This window comes from Artibeus jamaicensis, unplaced genomic scaffold, assembly GCF_021234435.1.
Source record: "Artibeus jamaicensis isolate MK-2021 breed Jamaican fruit bat unplaced genomic scaffold, CSHL_Jam_final scaffold_1019, whole genome shotgun sequence".
Classification (NCBI taxonomy): Eukaryota; Metazoa; Chordata; class Mammalia; order Chiroptera; family Phyllostomidae; genus Artibeus; species Artibeus jamaicensis.
The window spans coordinates 4,932,604-4,949,306 of record NW_026522025.1 but is presented as its reverse complement, the minus strand read 5'-3'; the positions used below and the strand labels follow the sequence as shown (position 1 = coordinate 4,949,306).

Here is a 16,703-nt window from a genome sequence, read left to right as displayed (position 1 = left end):
TTGAAGTTCGCCGATTTCTGTGGCGCGCATTTTACGTCGCGGGGCACCCAGGTGACGCCCCCCCACCCCAGAATGGCACTGTCTCCCCAAGTCAAGGGCTAACTTGCCAGTGCTGTCCGATCTTGGAAATTAAGGGGCAATCACTCTCCCTTATCTTAGCCCAAGTGTCCTGTCCCCTCCCCCAGACTCCGCAAAGCAAGCCAAAGGCCATTTTCGCGCGGCTCCACTTTGGGGCTTTCCAAAGTATTTTAATGATCTAGTAAAGGAGCAGCCGCGCACCTCGGCGCCCGCTCCAGCCGCCCAGCTCGCAGCGTGGAACCCCAGGCCGGGCGCTCGGAAACCAGATTGGGAGAGAGGGAGGGCCGGGGGTGGGGTGCTGGTGTCTGGGCGGCCGGAGGGGCCGGGTTGTAGTCTGAAGGGGTGGTCAGTGTCCGAACCCAGGGGGAGAACCAGCGAAGGGGCGGCGGAGATAAGGTTTGGGCCAACACGGGCCGTAGCTGGAAGAGGCGAGGGCAGATAAGAGAGGAACGTGGCGGGAGGGAGACCGCGCTGCCCGGTTTAGGGGTCTGCGCCCCCTCTCCTCCGAGACTGCCGCAGCGCCCCCCCCCCCCCGCCCACCCCCAAAGGTCCACACCGCGGAGAGCTCTGGTCAAAACCCATCCTCGCTGGCGTCAGGAGGCCAGAGTTCCCCCACCCTGATTCGTGTCCCCTCCCCACACCTACAGAAAAGAGGCTCGCACCCCCCGTCCCCCCGCAAGAGCACGGGCAACGGCCCCACTGAGGTGGCCGCAGCGGGGACTGCCGCGGCTGGGCGCTGACAGGGCGTCCCTCCCGGGCCGCCCCGGGCCCGCCCCCACACGCCTATTGGCCGGAGCGGCTATCAATCGCGGGACGTTGACGCCCGCCTCGCTCCCTCGCCGGGGTAGCCACGTTCGGTTGAGCTCCAAGTAGACCAGCGGCAGCGGCGGCGGCGGCAGCGGTGCTGGAGGCGCAGAGGGCGGCGCAGGCGGAGCGGGGCGGGCGGGCGCGCGAGCGAGCCAGCGGGCAGCTGGGCCGGCGGGCGAGCGGCGGCGGCGGCGGCCGCCCCGGCACCCCAGGCCGAGCCGGCGCGGGAGGAGTTCCAGGGCGATGGGGCCGCGGCCGGGGCTGACGCTTTGACAGCTGGAAAGAGCGCGGAGCCAGCGCCTGGGGGGGAGGGAGGGGAGCGCAGCTAGGAGAGCGCGAGCGAGCGAGCGGGCGAGCGCTGGGGAGGGGGCCGGGAGCGAGGGGCAGCTCGGGAGCAGCCGGAGCGGTAGCGGCGAGGTTCGGCGCCCTCTTCTCTGCGAAACATGTTTGCCAAAGGCAAAGGCTCGGCGGTGCCCTCGGACGGGCAGGCTCGAGAAAAGTAAGCTTTATTTTCGAAGTGGCCGCCGGGCTGCGGGCGGGTGGGCTAGCGGGCGGAGGCAGGTGGGCGGGTGGGGGCTGCTGCGCCCCGGGCCCCGGCGCCGCCTGCCTGGTCCGGTCCCCGAGGCCGCGGCGGCGGCGTGGGAGAGCCCATTGTTGGGATCCGGCAGAGGTTGGGGTATCGGGGAAGGGGCGGCGGGAGGCGCTGCCGGAGGAGGGGGCACTTCGTGGCCGTGGGGCGTGCCGGGCATGGGGGCCAGCGGTGAGGGGTGGGCGAGGTCCCGTGAGCGAGCCGGGAAGGCCGCCCCACTCGGAGCGTTCGTCGCGGTGGCCGCACTTTGCCCACCGGGCGCGGGCAGGGGGCGCGTGGCTTCTGCAGCCCCGAAGGCTCCTTTTGTCCGCCCGCGGCGTGAGGAGTGCGTGCTGGGGGCTTTGTTCGGCTGGGAGCGTTCTCCCTTCCCTCCCCTCGGTCTCGCCGCCGGTCCCGTGCTCTCCGGGGCGCCGGTCTAGTCAGGGACGGCGGCGCCGGCTTGGCCCTAGGCTTGGGGGACAGTTGTTTGTGGGGGGAGGTGGTGAGGGCGGGCTTTACTGCTTTTTCCAGAGCTCGCCAAGCACCCCGAAGTCCAGGACTGAGTGTCCGGGATCTTCAAAGCTGGGGAGAGGGTGGCAAAGGAGTCGGTCTTGAAAAGGAAGGAGGCTTTGGGATCGGGTGGTTTTTGAGTTTGAGAGAGTTGGGTGGGTTTGTTCTGACGCCACTTGTAAGTTAAAGTTTGGGGCTCTTTTTCGGGCCCCCATGGCTTGAGATAAGGTGTCCCCTGATATCCTGCCGGTAACTACTTTACTCGCAGCTTCAGGCAGGGCCGAGGTAGCTGCTCACCTCTGGTCAGGGCCACAATGGGACAGCGCAGACAGGGCTGTAAGCCGGCTGGCAAGGTCCAGGAGCAGTTGCTCCTTGTGATTTGACACCTTTCTCTCTCTCTATGCCCCCTGCCTACTTTCCAGGTTAGCTTTATACGTCTACGAATATTTACTGCACGTAGGAGCACAGAAATCTGCACAGACCTTCTTGTCAGAGGTGAGTGGAACTCCCCCCATCATCCAATTTCTTGACACCCCCTCCTCCCCACCATTCTTAGAGCCTTTGTTTTCAGGAGCAGTCACTGTGGCCACCATTTTGAATTTTTATCACCTTTTGGCATTTATTGTTAGTTGGTCTTCACAACCTTTTGGCTCTGAGAAGCCCCCAGCCCACCCCTTCCCTCTGCTCCTCTAAGCTATCTCTGATCTCTCCTTTCTAGATTCGATGGGAAAAAAACATCACGTTGGGGGAACCGCCTGGGTTTTTGCACTCGTGGTGGTGGTAAGTTTGTGTGATAATCTTGTGTATGTGTATTTTGTCTGAGTCCCCGGTCCAAGCAAGCAAAGACGGGCAACCTGGAGCAGACCCCTGCCTTCCCCTCAGCACTGCGTAGAGCGGGCACCTCTGGGCCCTCAGCCCAGCATCTGTGAAGGAGGAAAACGGCAGAAGAGGCTGGTGCCTAAAGTTTTTGCCTCTTCTTTTCTCTTCTATTGAGAACCTACTAAATCATGTCTACTGTGTGGATGGAAACTCCTTACTTTTCCATCTCATTCCTATCCACTAGGCAGGCTTGAAAAAAAATACCTTGAAGGATTTTTGTCAATTCTGCATGCTGCTTTAATTAGAGAGAGTTGGGGGATGGGGTGGGGTGGAGGGGATACCAGGTCTGTTTTACAACTGGTCTATTTTTTTTTTTTACACCATACACTCAGATTCTTGAGAGAGAATGAAGGGGAATGGGAATGAGAATCTACCGGGGTCTTTTCCACGGCACCCTGAGAAAGCAAGAAGGGGCTGCCACTTCCTTTAAAGATACTAATTCAGACTGACTGGACCTTCCTCTGCTCTGTGGACTCTCCCTCCTCCCCACCCCACCCCCAGCATCCTTGAAACCACAAGTTTCATTTTACTGAGAACCTTAACTTGTCGCTGTTGACCTCACAGAGTGTCTGTAGTCGGTAGTTAGGGGTTGTCTTACTTACGTGGGACTCTCTCTCCTGCTCCTGGGCCCTGCTCCTTGTGGGACCACCTCAGTCTGTCTTCCGTTTGCCTGCTGGCAGGAGGGAGGCTTAAGGTCAGCGGGAGCCAGTTGCAGTACAAGGAAGACCTGGGTGTTTTGTGCGACTGATCGGTGGAGTCTTTGACATGCTTTTGAAAAGGAAAAGAAAGCACAGTGGCTTTTGATGTTTTGGTGGAGTTCAGGAAAATGGGAGTGCCATGTCTTGGGATCTTAGTGCATTTACCTGACCACCAGCTCAGGTTACTGTTTCAGATCTCTTTGAAATGCAGGGGGATGAAGTGTTTGTTCTACCTTAGGCAGGGAAAAATGAGTTTTTAATTACTTCTGCCAACCTCACCACTGCCAGTGTTGTAGGCATCTGGTGTGGTGGAGGGATTCTGCCTGTTGCAGTGGGTGGTGGGTTTTGGAGAGGGGCGTGGATGGGGTTAACGGGTCTGACCATCATAGGTTTTGCAAAAACCTAGCTTATGAGTAAAAGTTACTTAGAAGGAGTTGGGGAGTTTGTAGTGTTAGCAGCTTATAGTGTGTGAAAGAGTTAATCAAGTATGTGCAGCTTCACAGGACAGCAAGGAATGTTCTTGAGCCTCCCTCTGCAGCTAAGTGGAAGTAGCTGATTTTCCTGTTTTATCCATAATCTCCCTGAAACTTTTCCAGCCCTTGTCTGTGGTTCTGGGCTCAGGCAGTGGTGGCTCTGGCTGTGGTCTTGTTAGTTAGAGAGCACCTCATGATTTGACGCTGAGCAAATGACCACGGCTTGTGGGGTGGGAGGAAGCGGCGGAGCTGATCCAGAGAGGGTCAGGCTGTGTTATTCATACAGCTTGGTGGCTGGCAGAGCTGGCAGTTGAGATGGTTCCTTCTCTGCTGGCTGTGCACAGCAGGGGCAAGAGCACTGGACCAGGATTCAGACTTTCACTCTGGTGCCCATTTTACCCTTCAGTCAGTTCCCATCCCTGGGCTTTGGGCTCCTGACCCAAGGAGGGTTTACAAGGCCTCTTGTTAATACATTGAGTACCCCCGGTTGCATAGGGTTTTCTGGTCGACGAAGGGCTTGCATACCCGGTCTTATGTAATACAAAGTGTTGGAGTGACTGGACAAACTCCTGGGGGGGCTGGGGCAGAGATATCAACCCCTCCTCCCCGACACCAGATCCTGCCCTTGACGGACTGGTGGACAGTGCCTCTCTAAGGGGGGCTCTCTCTTTCAACATGAAAGAACAAGATATTTGGTGGACCTTTGGCTAATTGTTACTTGTTCTTTGGTGGGATGGGGTAGAGTGGTTCTTGTATAAGAATATTTTGTGGGGAGTCCTGGCTAGCAGTGGGGGTGAGGTGGGAGTGGTGGGGGCATGAGTTCCTGCATTAAGAACCTGTGGGTTTCCCTTATTGGTAGAGTCACCCAGTTTGCTCTGTGTGTGAATCATAGCCCTGACTTTGACAGTTTAATCTTTTAACCAAAGGGTGCAGCCCTTTTTGGTTGGGGGGGCCGTAAAAGAAGCCCAGACGAGACGCACAGAGTCTCATCCAGATTCCTACCTGTGCTGTCCGGGCCTCTTGTGCTTGCGGGTGGGCTGCACTAACCCGTGTGAGCTTCAGTGCTCCTGGCTAATGTGGGGATAAATGTCTTCAGCACTGTGGTCGTCACAAGCAGCATCACAGGTGTAAGGCGTTTTAGCACACAGTAGGTGCTTGATAGATGAGAGCCATTGCTCTTATCTCAGATAGCTGGCTTGCTAGAAGAGGTTAGGTCCCTGGTGATCTCCGGGCTGAGTCTACCCAGTGAGGGCTGGAAAGGAGGGGTAGAACCTTCGGGAGATGGTGCCACTAGCGCCTTGCATTGTGCACTTGCCGTTGTGTACACAAGTCATGATTAGTAACCCGATCTCATTTTATTTTTCAACTTGCAGTGTATTTTGGGACCTTTACTGTGCAGCTCCTGAAAGGCGAGACACTTGTGAACATTCAAGTGAAGCGAAAGCCTTTCATGATTACGTGAGTAACAAAATTTTAATCCTGGCAATAATTACAGGGTTGGATAGCTCTAACTTCTTCAGGACCAAAAGCAAATGCACGGCCAATTGGCAGTGGGTTTTGTTTTCTCCTCGCCTTTCTTTACTGCCCATCTCCCTGTTGCCCTCGCCCTGTACCCTCCTCCTGCACCGTTCTGACTTGGGGAACGGAGTTTTATAATGTTGTCATTATGCAAAAGAGCGTGTAGATACTTATCTGAGAATTAAATGGCGTTGAGCAGGGCTCAGCTGTGTGAGGTTTGTTCGGAGTAGACAGTTAGCTGGGAGGGGACTGAGCCTGTTTGGTGTTGGTTTAAAAAAAAATGGGCCACAACCAAAAAATAAAAAAAAAGCAAGTGTGAAACTTGTGTTTTAGAGTACAAGGGAGGTTGAGAATTTGGCGAAGTGTGCTTGTGCGTTACTTTCCGGGGAACGATCTTTCATTTTCTTTTTTTCTGAGATTTTACTTATTTTTAGAGACGGGAAGGGGGAGGGAGAGAGGGAAAGCAACATCGGTTGGTTGCCTCTGCCCCTCCGCCATAAAAACTGGACTCCAAACCTGAGTTGGTGTCAGACTTTATGGGCAGATGATATAGGTGAGTTAGGATGTTTTGGGGAAGGTGGAAGGGGGAGTGTCTTGAAAGTCTTCCCAGCCTCCTTCCAGTCTGCTTTCCATTGGCTGTAACCTTCTACAGGAAGGTTAAGTGTGTGCCTGCCTGTGCGTACATACGCACGTGAGAGAGGCACCATTGCTGTGTCTTATCCTCCGTGTGAGGTGGAGAGGAATTGGTCCCTAGACTCTGGGGCATGGAAGTAGTTTTTTTAGTGGCATCTGGGCACGCCTATTTGGTCAGGCCATTTGTGTCCCCTGCATGCAGAATTTGAAACTGGCCTAGGAGACCAGAACCCATCTTGGTTGAGTTTCACAAGTGGTCAAATCCCATTACCACGAATCTCTTCATGGTGAAAATTTTCTCCTGTAACACGAGGAGCTACAGACTCAGCCGGAGGCTGCCCGGTTTTGAGACTATTCAATGTGATGAAATTCTGCTTATGACTGAACAGTTAAGGCCCTTGGAGTGGAATGCTGAGGGCATTGACCAGTTCTCATGCCCTCTCTAGGGCTGAAAATGAGAAGCTGGCAAATGGTACTTACGGCCTGGTAAACTTCTAGTAGTGAAAGGTGAGGAGACTTGTTTACTTGTGATGTGGTTCTTCTGGGAAAATCCGTGGTGACGATCATAGGGTTTCCTGAACTGGAGGTCTGAGGAGGAGGCTAAGAGGTACATCACCTGTAGAAAAATAGTTGGTGAATTTGACCTTTCTGCCTAGTAAAAAAGTCTCGTGTTTGTTGTTTTGTCTTTTTCAACCTATGGACAGCCAGTTCCTGTGTGGCCAGTGTTCGACTGCTATGCAAGTAGTTTTGTTTTCGGGGGCGGTGGGCAGGTGTGTCTGTTTCAAGTCAATCACTTGATACAGGTACCTGTGCTATCTTTTGGAGTTATTTCTTCAGTGACGTTAATGATTTCTGACTGAGCTGAGTACTCGAGTGAATCATGAGAGCTGCTCCGGGTGGTCTGTGGTGTGGTCCGCCTCCTCGAAATGACGCGGTGGCGAGCGCTTGCATGGGTTTGCTTTCAGTGCCTTACTAAGGAATGGTGGTAGGGATTTGTGAGGTCGGCACTGATATTTAGAAGATGCAACTAAGAGATGAGGTCACGTTGAGGCCAAGGTTTTAGGGTCCAAACCCTTTTTTGGGGGTTTGGAATCCACTTACTGTTATGTGCCCAGAGAGTCAGGTCATGTGGGAGGAGGGAAGGCGTGATGAATGGGGACGGGAGAGGATCATCTCCGCTGTGAAGGAGTCAAGAGGTAGCATTGAGTTGCAGAGAAGACAGAGGCAACTCGAACAATTAAGAACTATTTAAGAAAACTAAGAAAAGAAACACTTTTCTAGATCTTTGTCCTTCTCAAATCTTCTTCTGTTCTCTCCACTCCCATGGCTACTATCTAGATAGCCCATATTCTTTCTGGACTCCTGTCTGGAATGCATGCTTCTTATACCTACTCACATCCTATCCATCTTTTTAGTTCTCTGTCCTGGAGGCCTTTCACGGTAGTTCTGCGTACCTGGATTGCTCCCTAATCTCAGTGTCTATAAAAACCACCTGTACAAAGCCTTTGTTGGTGGCTTTCTACCTGTTGGGTACCTGTGCTGGAGTGGTAGAGGTTCGGTGACTCTGTGAGAGAAGGCCTGTTGGTAACTCCATTTTGCAGATGGAGAAACTAAGGCACAGAGGTTAATTCACAGCTGGTAGGGGGTAGCATTGGAATCTAAACGCAGGTCAGAACTGACTCCAGAATCGGTTCTCTTTAACCATGCCAAGGCTTGGCCTCACAGGTCTGTGGCATTGTTTGTCTGCACCTATTCTGACGTTGAACTTCTCATTCAGGTTGTCTTTCCAACCACAGCTTATTAATTTTTTCCATGGCAGAGACCATTTGTCCACAGAGCTGCTGTTCATCTCTGTAGCTCCCACAGTATCTTGCACGTAGTAGGCAAGCATGCTAATTGAATGAAGGAGTGAGGAACTATGTGGGTAAGAAAAAGTAGGTAATTTGGGGTCAGTAAGTAGCCTGGTCTGGAACAGTCGATGGAATACTGGACGATGTTCATTTTTGGTGGTGATCTTGAGCCAAGAGATTTTATGTGGGTTAACTGGTTACTTTAAATCTTTTTTAGAAGATTAAAGCGGAATATCCATTTTCCATCAAGGAGATTTAGAGGTTCTCAGGGTTTGTGGGGGAGTCCTACTAGCCCAGGTCCCAGGTTCAGGTCGTGGTGGGTGCTCACTGGGCAGGGATGGGGTGGGCACCTGATTCCTGAGGGGCTGGAAAGGACCTCTGTCCATTCAGAAGATCTTGGTCTCAGCTCTCTTAGGGAAATGATTTTCTGTTGCTGGCAGGTCGTCTCCTCTTCCTGATGGGTCAGGGCCTTCTCAAAGGCTCTTTTCAGGTCAAGGCCAGGCTATAGGGCCTGGAATGAGCTGTATGACTCAGCAGGGAGGAGGTTTAAATTTTCTTTGAATTGGTGAGTTTTTATTTGAGTCACAGTCTATTTTCCCCCACACATCTGGCAACTTCAGGTTTCTTGGCTCATTGTTCATAAGCCCGAGTGCCCTGCTGTTGACCACATGCGTCTGTGGAACATTGGGGGATTTGGTACCTGGAGTGGACTCTTCTGGAAATTAGTTTCTTTTAAGCCAGAAGAGCTCTGAGGCCATGTACAGAGGCTCACAGGGGCCCAGCCTATGGTTTCCTTGCTGTTCCCCTCCGGCTGGAACAGTGATTGTGGAGTGGCGATGAGAGCCCTTGGGGTCCCAGTGGGTTTTCTTAGATGTCGCGGCCTGCGTTCTGGCCCTCTGTGGAGTGGATGTTCCCAGCTGCCTGCCGTGTCTCTGACTGTGGGCCCAGCGGTGTGCTGGCCTTCTTCCCCACCTTGCCCCCCAGTGTCTGCGTGGTTAGGAGGGTCCTAGGTGCCCTCTCAACCACCAGCAGTCCTTTCCCTCCTTGTGGGAGCTAATTTTGTGTTTCCCTTTTGGTGGTGAGAACTGAAGGGAGTAGATAAGGTCCTTGAAGTGGCATCTGAGTGGAAGGCGCTGGAGGGCAGTGATGGGTTCACGCACAGCTCATGTTGCTGCACTTCTCATGACGCTTTTTCAGTGTGTGGTTGCGGGCTGGTCTCACTGCTGCCTTTTTGTTAGGTTTTATTAAGTCTCATCACCGTTCTACAGGTGAGGAAACGGAGGCTTAGAGTTCAGATGCTTTGTCCAAGGGCATGTGGCCAGAGGGTGGAGGGAAGGTGTGTACTCTTGACTCAGAGTGTGCCTGCACATTTTCACTGAAGAAATGACTTGAGGACAGAATGAAACCCAGGTCCCTGAGAGGTGAGTTGCAGAGTCCTGGCAGAGGCGAGCCCTGAGCCCTGGGAAGGGGGTTTGTTACGGTGCGCCGGCTCTTTTGGCAGGGAAATGTGATAAAAGCTATGGCGTTTCCTTCCATAAAAACACACGTGTGTCTCCACAAAGGAGACTTTGTGATTTCAGGAGGTGCGTGGACTGCTGCCCCAAATTCCAAAGCCCTCTTATGATCCCCAGTGAAGAACTTAGGTTTGTAGTGGAGATAGAGTCCCATGATCTTGTGAGCCTTGAGCCTCAGTTTCCCTACTCTGAAAACCTCTGCCGTATGAGCCCCTGAGTCAGCCTCTCTCTGTGGGGCTGGCTCCGTTGCCTCGGTGCTCCTGCCCAGAGAGACTCTGCCGACCCCTCTGCCCCCTGCTGTGAGTGAGCCTGGTTCTCCAGGTAGGTTGGTTAAGAGGTCCTGGGCGTGCATGGGAATAGAGGTATTTGTGGCTCTATGGCAGGGGTCCAGCGTCCTTGGTGGGTTTGAAATAGCAAAGTGATATTTGAGAGGGCTCTCCTTGGATGTGCTGAGCCGAGGTGCCTGCCAGGCAGGGAGTGTCCACGCCTGCCAGAGCCAGTGGGAGCAGGGGCATGGGAAGGTGGCGGTGCGGGCGGGCATGGGCGGAGAAGGCTGCAGCGGGGCTCTGAGTAGCTTGGGGGAGCGCTCTCCCCTGGGTAAGCCAGCGTAGCCAGTAGCCAGCATCGCTATCTGCTCAGAGGTTCTGACAAGTTCACAGAGTTGCCTTTGGCTCTGACCCTTGTGTGGCAGATTATGGAAACAAAACATACACACAGTTGTTTCTGCCCCCACTCCCCTTGAAGCTGAGGCTTTGTGTTGTGTCCTTTCTTCAGCCTCCCACCCCACTTGCTGCAATTCCTCTTAACCCCCGGAGGCTGGCAGACTCCTCCATCGGTAGTTAATTAAACACTAAATGAGTAACTGGAATTGCATTTTGCCAGAACCCAGGCAATGTGGCCACTTTAATGGGTTTCAAGTGGCAGCAAGACCCCAAATTGCAAATCCTTGCCCTTTATTTCAAGGCGGGAGGTGAGGCGGGGGGAGCAGTGGGGACCTAAACAAAGTTTTTGGCAGTGGTCACTTCATTTGAACTCCAAGACTGGCCGTGCACACCAGTCTGCATAATACCATCCTTGTTAGCTAAGCATTTGCAAACTTGGATGGAGAGCCAGCTCCGTGCCAACCGCTCTTCTGAGGGAGCTGGGAGACACCCGGCTCTCCCTGCAGTGTCCCTTAGGTCGTCTTAATTTTCCAAGGGAAGCAGGCTCTTTGCTGGGGGCCTCAGGCCAGAGCTGCCGCGCCCCCTTCCCTTGACCTTCCCAGCTCTACGTATGAGTGTGTGTGTGCTTAAGTCTGAAGAGGGAGAAGTGGAAAGGAGGTGTGTGCGCTTGAGGGTCTGTCAGCCAAGATAACAGAAATGTTACACTAGCTGTAGCCTTTACTGTAGTGTCTGGGGTTTAGAGTATTTAGAAAAATGAATCTTTCTTAGCTTGGTAATAACTCTGACCATGGCACAAGTGCATTAGGCGATCCACATACACTGTAATACGTGCTGCAGGGGCTTCAGCAAATGGACGGTACTGATGGTTTCTCACTTGCCAGGGTGATGGGGTTTTTTGTAGGTTTGGTTAGAAGAGTTTTAGGAATGTTTCTCTCACTGTTATGCTTTTTTTAAAAAAATATTTATTTATTCATTTATCTTTAGAGGGGAAGGAGAGAGGGAGAGAAACATCAATGTATGGCTGCCTCTAGTGCGTCCCCTGCTGGGAACTGGCCTGCAACCCAGGCATGTGCCCTGACTGGGAATTGAACTGCGATCCTCTGGTTCGAAGACCTGTGTTCAATCCACTGAGCTATACCAGCCAGGGCTTCACTGTTATGCTTTTAAAAAAATACTCTATTTTTTTATTTTCCAGAGCCTTGAATCCCCTGGATTTTGAAGGGTTTGGGCTCTAACTAGCGACTGGGGTGCATACCTGAGCCCCATCTTTGTTCTGTCATTTCCTGGCAGGGTGGACTTTCAGGGACTCAGTTTCCCCATTTGTAAGGTAGGGAAATGGTGGTTCCTTTGTGTGGTTGTCATGGGGGTTAAGTAGTTACGTGCGCACACACACACAATGGTTGTCTCTCTGTGGCTAGTACTTGGTGAGTTTGTTCTGTTCTCTTCTACAGCTTTACAGCTTTAAAAGTTTTCCCCCCAAACTCTTACTGTCATGGAAACAATAGCATGTTTCTCTGGGAATAAGTGGACCCTAGGGAACTGGACAGTGGAGTTTCCCAGTGATGCCCTCTGGTCCCTGGAGTCCTCCCTCCATCCCAGCTGTCTGCTCTCACCCCCACACCCCTGCACAGGGCAGGGCAGGGCAGGGGTCCTGCCACAGGCTGGCGCTGATAAATGCTTCCCTGAGATGTCTGTGCCCCTTATCTGTGTGGGCCAGAGTGGTCCTGTCCCAACCCCACGTGTGGCTGCCACACAGCTGAATAGTGAGACCCAGAGGGCTGGCCACTTGACATTAGCGAAATCTGAGTTTAAATTTTGGTTTCCTACCTATAGCTGGGGAGGGGCTTTGCTTCACTTCTGGAGGTCTGTTCTCTTGACTGTGAAACAGGTGCAAAGGGTGGACCTTGCTCTGCCCACCGTGGGGGTGGCTGGGAGAAAGGCACGGAAGGCTGTTGTGCTGCTAAGTGCTGTGTGAATGTTTACAGGGACGAACAGAATTGAAAGCTCCCCCGGCAGGATCTTGTCATCATTCTCTCAGGGTGTATGCTGCTCTGGCTGGCCTCACCTAACTTCGTGACTGAGTGAGGTGTTCCAAAGGGGCCTGCCTGAAGGAGAAGGTGGGCTTGGGGAAGGTCCATGGGAAACTGGTTCTGGGTGCATTGGCTACTTTCTCCTTCACTTTCCTAGGCCTTGGTCAGCTGGCCCCCAGGCCAGGAGCAGAAGATACTGCCAAGTTTTGGGGTGTTCATTCAGTCCTGCCACGGAGTGGCTGCTCTGCTTAGTGTAGTCAAAGAAAGAAATGCAGCTCAGGATGTGCTAAGTGCTTGAAAAAACCCTTGTGCAGAATGATTTCATTCTTTGGAGAGATGGATGCAGAGTCAGAACAGGTGGCAGGAATAGGTGAACAGTCCCACCCCTGGTGGTGGCTGGGAAATTATTTAATGCAGGGTTGCAGCTAATGGAAGTGGAGGTTACGTAGTCATCATACAAGTAGGTAAACTGAGGCCTGGAGAGGAAAGATGCCTCACGCGATGTTACCAGCAGGACTCCAGTCTACAAACCCAGTAGGATACAGGACTTGTTCCTTTGCCCTGTGCTGCCCTGCCACATTTACAGGCTGTGCGGACTTGGGCATCTTAACCTTTTCTATGCTTCAGTTTCCTTAAGCCAAAGTGGGGTTAACAAAACACACCTGCCTCATCAGGTTGTCCTGAGGATCGAATGAGTCAATGTGTGTGTGTACATGCACACATGCACAGCACACATGGTGCCTGGTACAGCGTGAGTGCTGTATAAACATGTGCTACAATTGTCATCTCCCCTGGCCTGGAATGAATTCCAGCTCTGTGATGGCCAAAAGAGGGGTGGCAGCAGGGGCTTTGGGTGTGAGGAGTGTGAAACATGAGCCATCATTGGTTTGTTCACGTTGGTTAGTTCTCTAGGGATTCGATCGGTAGGTTTGAATCTACCTTCTTCAGGCTCATTCAGTTGACTGGGGTGGAGGTGGGGGGGTCCAACACCCAGCCTCCCTACTAACCCCCCATGCTCGTGAGGATGAGAGGAGATGAGTGCAGACGTTTCTGGCCAGCACCTGGTCTGTGCTATTCAGTCAGTGTCTGTTTTCTCCTTTTCCAGCCACTTCTCTTGCTCTGGGGGCTTGGAGCTTTCCCCAGCCCTCTCTGACCCTTCCCTGTAGTCCCTACTTGGTACTGCTCCGCCTGAGATGGGTGTTTTTGTTTCCGTGCCAACCATCCCTCCTGTAAAGCAGATGCCGGCCTGGAACGTGGCCGCCTCCACCAGGCCTGCCAGGACCACGCTCCTGGGAACGCCGCCTTTTCTCCTCCTTCCCCCAAGAACTTGGTGTCTTTCTTACTCATTTGCTACTTGCTTCCTGAAAGTGGAGTGATTGACTGGGTCACGGTGTGTCCCTTCCCTTCCTCCTTCTAGATTGGAAGCTCCTGAGGGTATCTTCGTGCCTTTCTGCTCTCCCACTTCTGGGGCCATTGCAGAATCATGAACAGACCCCGGGGTTGGTGAGCTGCAGTCTGGGCCTTGAGAAATGAGAATAGTTCGATTGCTGCCCAGGGATCAGGCACGTTAATACACATTTTGATGGAGATGGACGAGTGGCGCATGGTGACCCATTGCTCCGAAAACCGAGTTGGGACCCGTTGGTGTTAGTGCCTCATAAAGTCAGCTTAGTGGGCCAAGTTGGTAATTACAGAAAATGAAACAACTGTATCACAGACAGTAAACCTGAGTATTAGTGCAGGAAACTTGTTTTCCATGATTTATGTGTGCCTATAAATGAACGTGTGCCCTGGATTGCGATGTGAAATTTGCCTTATTGTGGATCTCACTCTAAACTTGGAAAGCCACTGTGCTGGAGAGGCTGAGATTGAACCTTGGGACCTGCAGGTTGGATGACGGAGGCAAAGTGACAAGCGATTGCTGACCTCAGTTCCCTGATCTGTAATAAGGAGGGAATCATCCCCACCTCTGAGGGTTCTTGAGAGAGTCATCTCCCCATTTTGCTTCCTGAGTGGTGCCTGGGGGGTGCTCAGCACCTCTGCCTTTGGTGTTGGCTGCCGTAGTGCTGGGTACTGAACACACGTGGAAGGTGCCAGCAGATGCTCGCTGAATGCTGAGTAAGCAGTAGCTCTCACTCGAAGTCTGCAACTCCATCCCTGCTGGCTGGCCTTGAGCAGCTACTCCTGCCCGTCTGCAGCTGAGGGGCGCTGGGGCGCTGGCCCCTGTGGGGGGTGTCGTCTGAACGTCTGCAGGGCCCGGGCTCTGGCCACAGCGAGAGTCTTGAGACTGGATCTCAGGGCATCCTGTCTGACCCAAGTTGGCCCAGCCTCCCAAATTCCCTTTCCCCTCCGGACGACAGCTGTTTGCATAGCTCCCAGGCAGGCTTTGTGTCCCCTGCTCTTTGTGTGTTTGGGTGAAGAGCCTGACATTTCACTTCTGTTTCACAGTCCTCTGACCTTAAGAAGCACGGCTGCTCCCTGTGGCCTCTGTCTGAGGTTTTTTTCTGATCCTTCTTTCCCGTCACAAAAGGCTGTTTGAGAGAGCAGGCTCTGGGGTGGCAGACCTCCCCCATGCCTGGGGCGTTAGCCTCAGCTTTGCCAGCTCTCTTGGGGTGGACAGTGTGGCTTTGCAGACTGGGCCGGAGCGGCAGTTGGTTGTTGGGGTGTGAGTCCTGCGTTCTTACCTTGTGCCTGGCTCTGTGGTGGTTGGTGATGGGGACTGAGCTTGTGCCATGGACAAGACAGTACATAGGATTTAGACTTGGAGGGCCAGGGTTCAAGTTTCAAGTTGGGATTCTTTCAGACGGCCTTGGGTAAGTCATTTGGTCTCTCTGAGCTTTAGCGTGTCTACCGTATGAAAGTATATGAAAATATATGAAATAAGCTTTTTTAATTATTTTAAGTCAGGTGAAAGCATTTGAAAATCGTTCGTAAATGGTCCCCTTTTGAGAAGGCGATTTGAAATTTGGACAGACCATCAAATCACAGAAACGTGTATAAAAAAGGAGCCTCTCTGTTTACAGGTGGGGAGACTGAGGCCTGGAATAGGGCAGTAACACAGCAAGTCCGTGGCCAGATCGGCTCCTGATTCCTGGGACAGCCACTGACGTTAGCAAACCTCCCCTTAAGAGCTTGGCGCCTGTGTCCGTGTCTGTGCCACCCGTTAGGAATTTTGCAGCTTTCTTTGGGAGATGCCCTGGGCTTCCCGTGGCTTTGGCCGCCCGGCCTGTGCTGGGGGGGCCAGCGGCCCAGCGGGCAGGCTTGGTGTCGGGCGTGTGCACGCTGCCCTTCTTTTCTTGCTGTCTTTTAGAAGGCTTCCAGTAGAAAATGTTATCCTCTCTCTGGAGGCCCTTGCTCTTGGCAGCGCTGCCGCCAGATCCCGCTCTGCAAGCCCACTTGTGTTACACGCGGCAGTGCTGGCCCGCAGCTGCGGACCTCCGGGCTGGCGGGCTTCTTCAAAAGGGGATTTTACAGCGTGACAGGGAATTTCAGCCACCGCGTTATCTCCGAATTGGCCAATTGATGGTTTCAGCAGAGCATTTCAGCATTGGGGAAGTCAATACAATTTGAGTTAGTTGTGATGGCTGCCACTTTAAATACCGCAGTGAATTTCTGTCAGCGAGCAATGTGCGGAATAGGGAATTGCAGAAAACTTGATCACCAGAGCGCTCCAGTCAATTCTGACCCCAAGCTACAGAAAATGAACTGAAATCTAGTTCACTGTCGCCACGTACTTTCTTTGGCATTATTTTGCTGGCAGCACCTTCATCAAGGGCAACTCGGAGAGGTGAGACTTGGTAAAAGTCGTGGTGCCCGACGCTGGCCCTCGGTTTTGGGGAGCAGTGATCTTTCCATGGGGCTTGGAGCTGTTGGGAGTCGGAGTGGCGGTTTCTTGCTAAGGAATAAATTACTAAACTACAGTGTTGTGGTTCAATAGTAATGAATCCCTTATTGAATGAAAGCAATGAGCGTTTATTGGGCACTTACTATGTGCCAAGACACTTAAAAGTGTTATTTCATTCTTACTCTGTTGGGCAGTGTAGGGAACAGGATTTTCTTCCCATTTCATGGACGGAGAACTGATAGCAGCAACGCACAGTTGCTGAGTGCTAACTGAATGCCAGGTACTGTTCTAAGTGCTATAGGTTTTATTTCATGTCACTCAAAACAGCTCTGTGGGTTAGGTCCCGTTTTCCTGTATGGTAGTGAAGGAAACAGAGGCACTGGAAGGACTCAGCAGTGTTGAAGATGGGCTTAAAATAAAGTGCTCTTCACTACTCCCTAAGAATTATACCAGATTTGACATCTTTACTGCCTGATTTATTGGTGACCCACGGCCCAGCCCAGGGTAACTGGGCACAGGCGGTGGCAGGACTAGGGTGGGAGGTGGGCCCTGAGGGGCCCGGGCGCGCTCAAGCCCGGGGTTACTTTGCTTCTCCCTGGGTGAAAGGGCTGGGCTGCTTTTCTGTGACCTTACCCCAGA

General features: G+C 52.9%; 1 protein-coding gene across 4 annotated transcripts in view; it reads left to right on the top strand.

The window, feature by feature from the left end:
- Positions 1 to 935: 935 nt before the first annotated feature.
- SSBP3 (single stranded DNA binding protein 3) overlaps positions 936 to 16,703 on the top strand; it is a 154,051-nt gene continuing 138,283 nt past the window's right edge. Inside the window, exons 1-4 of one of the 4 annotated variants that reach the window (XM_037161548.2) lie at positions 936 to 1,384; positions 2,386 to 2,458; positions 2,682 to 2,743; positions 5,387 to 5,471. In XM_037161548.2, coding sequence (XP_037017443.1) covers positions 1,329 to 1,384; positions 2,386 to 2,458; positions 2,682 to 2,743; positions 5,387 to 5,471 — 276 coding nt within the window. In that variant the 5' untranslated portion in view covers positions 936 to 1,328. Of the gene's footprint in view, positions 1,385 to 2,385; positions 2,459 to 2,681; positions 2,744 to 5,385; positions 5,472 to 16,703 lie in introns of those variants that run through there. The other 3 variants (XM_037161576.2, XM_037161553.2, XM_037161567.2) reach the window with 3 other exon arrangements.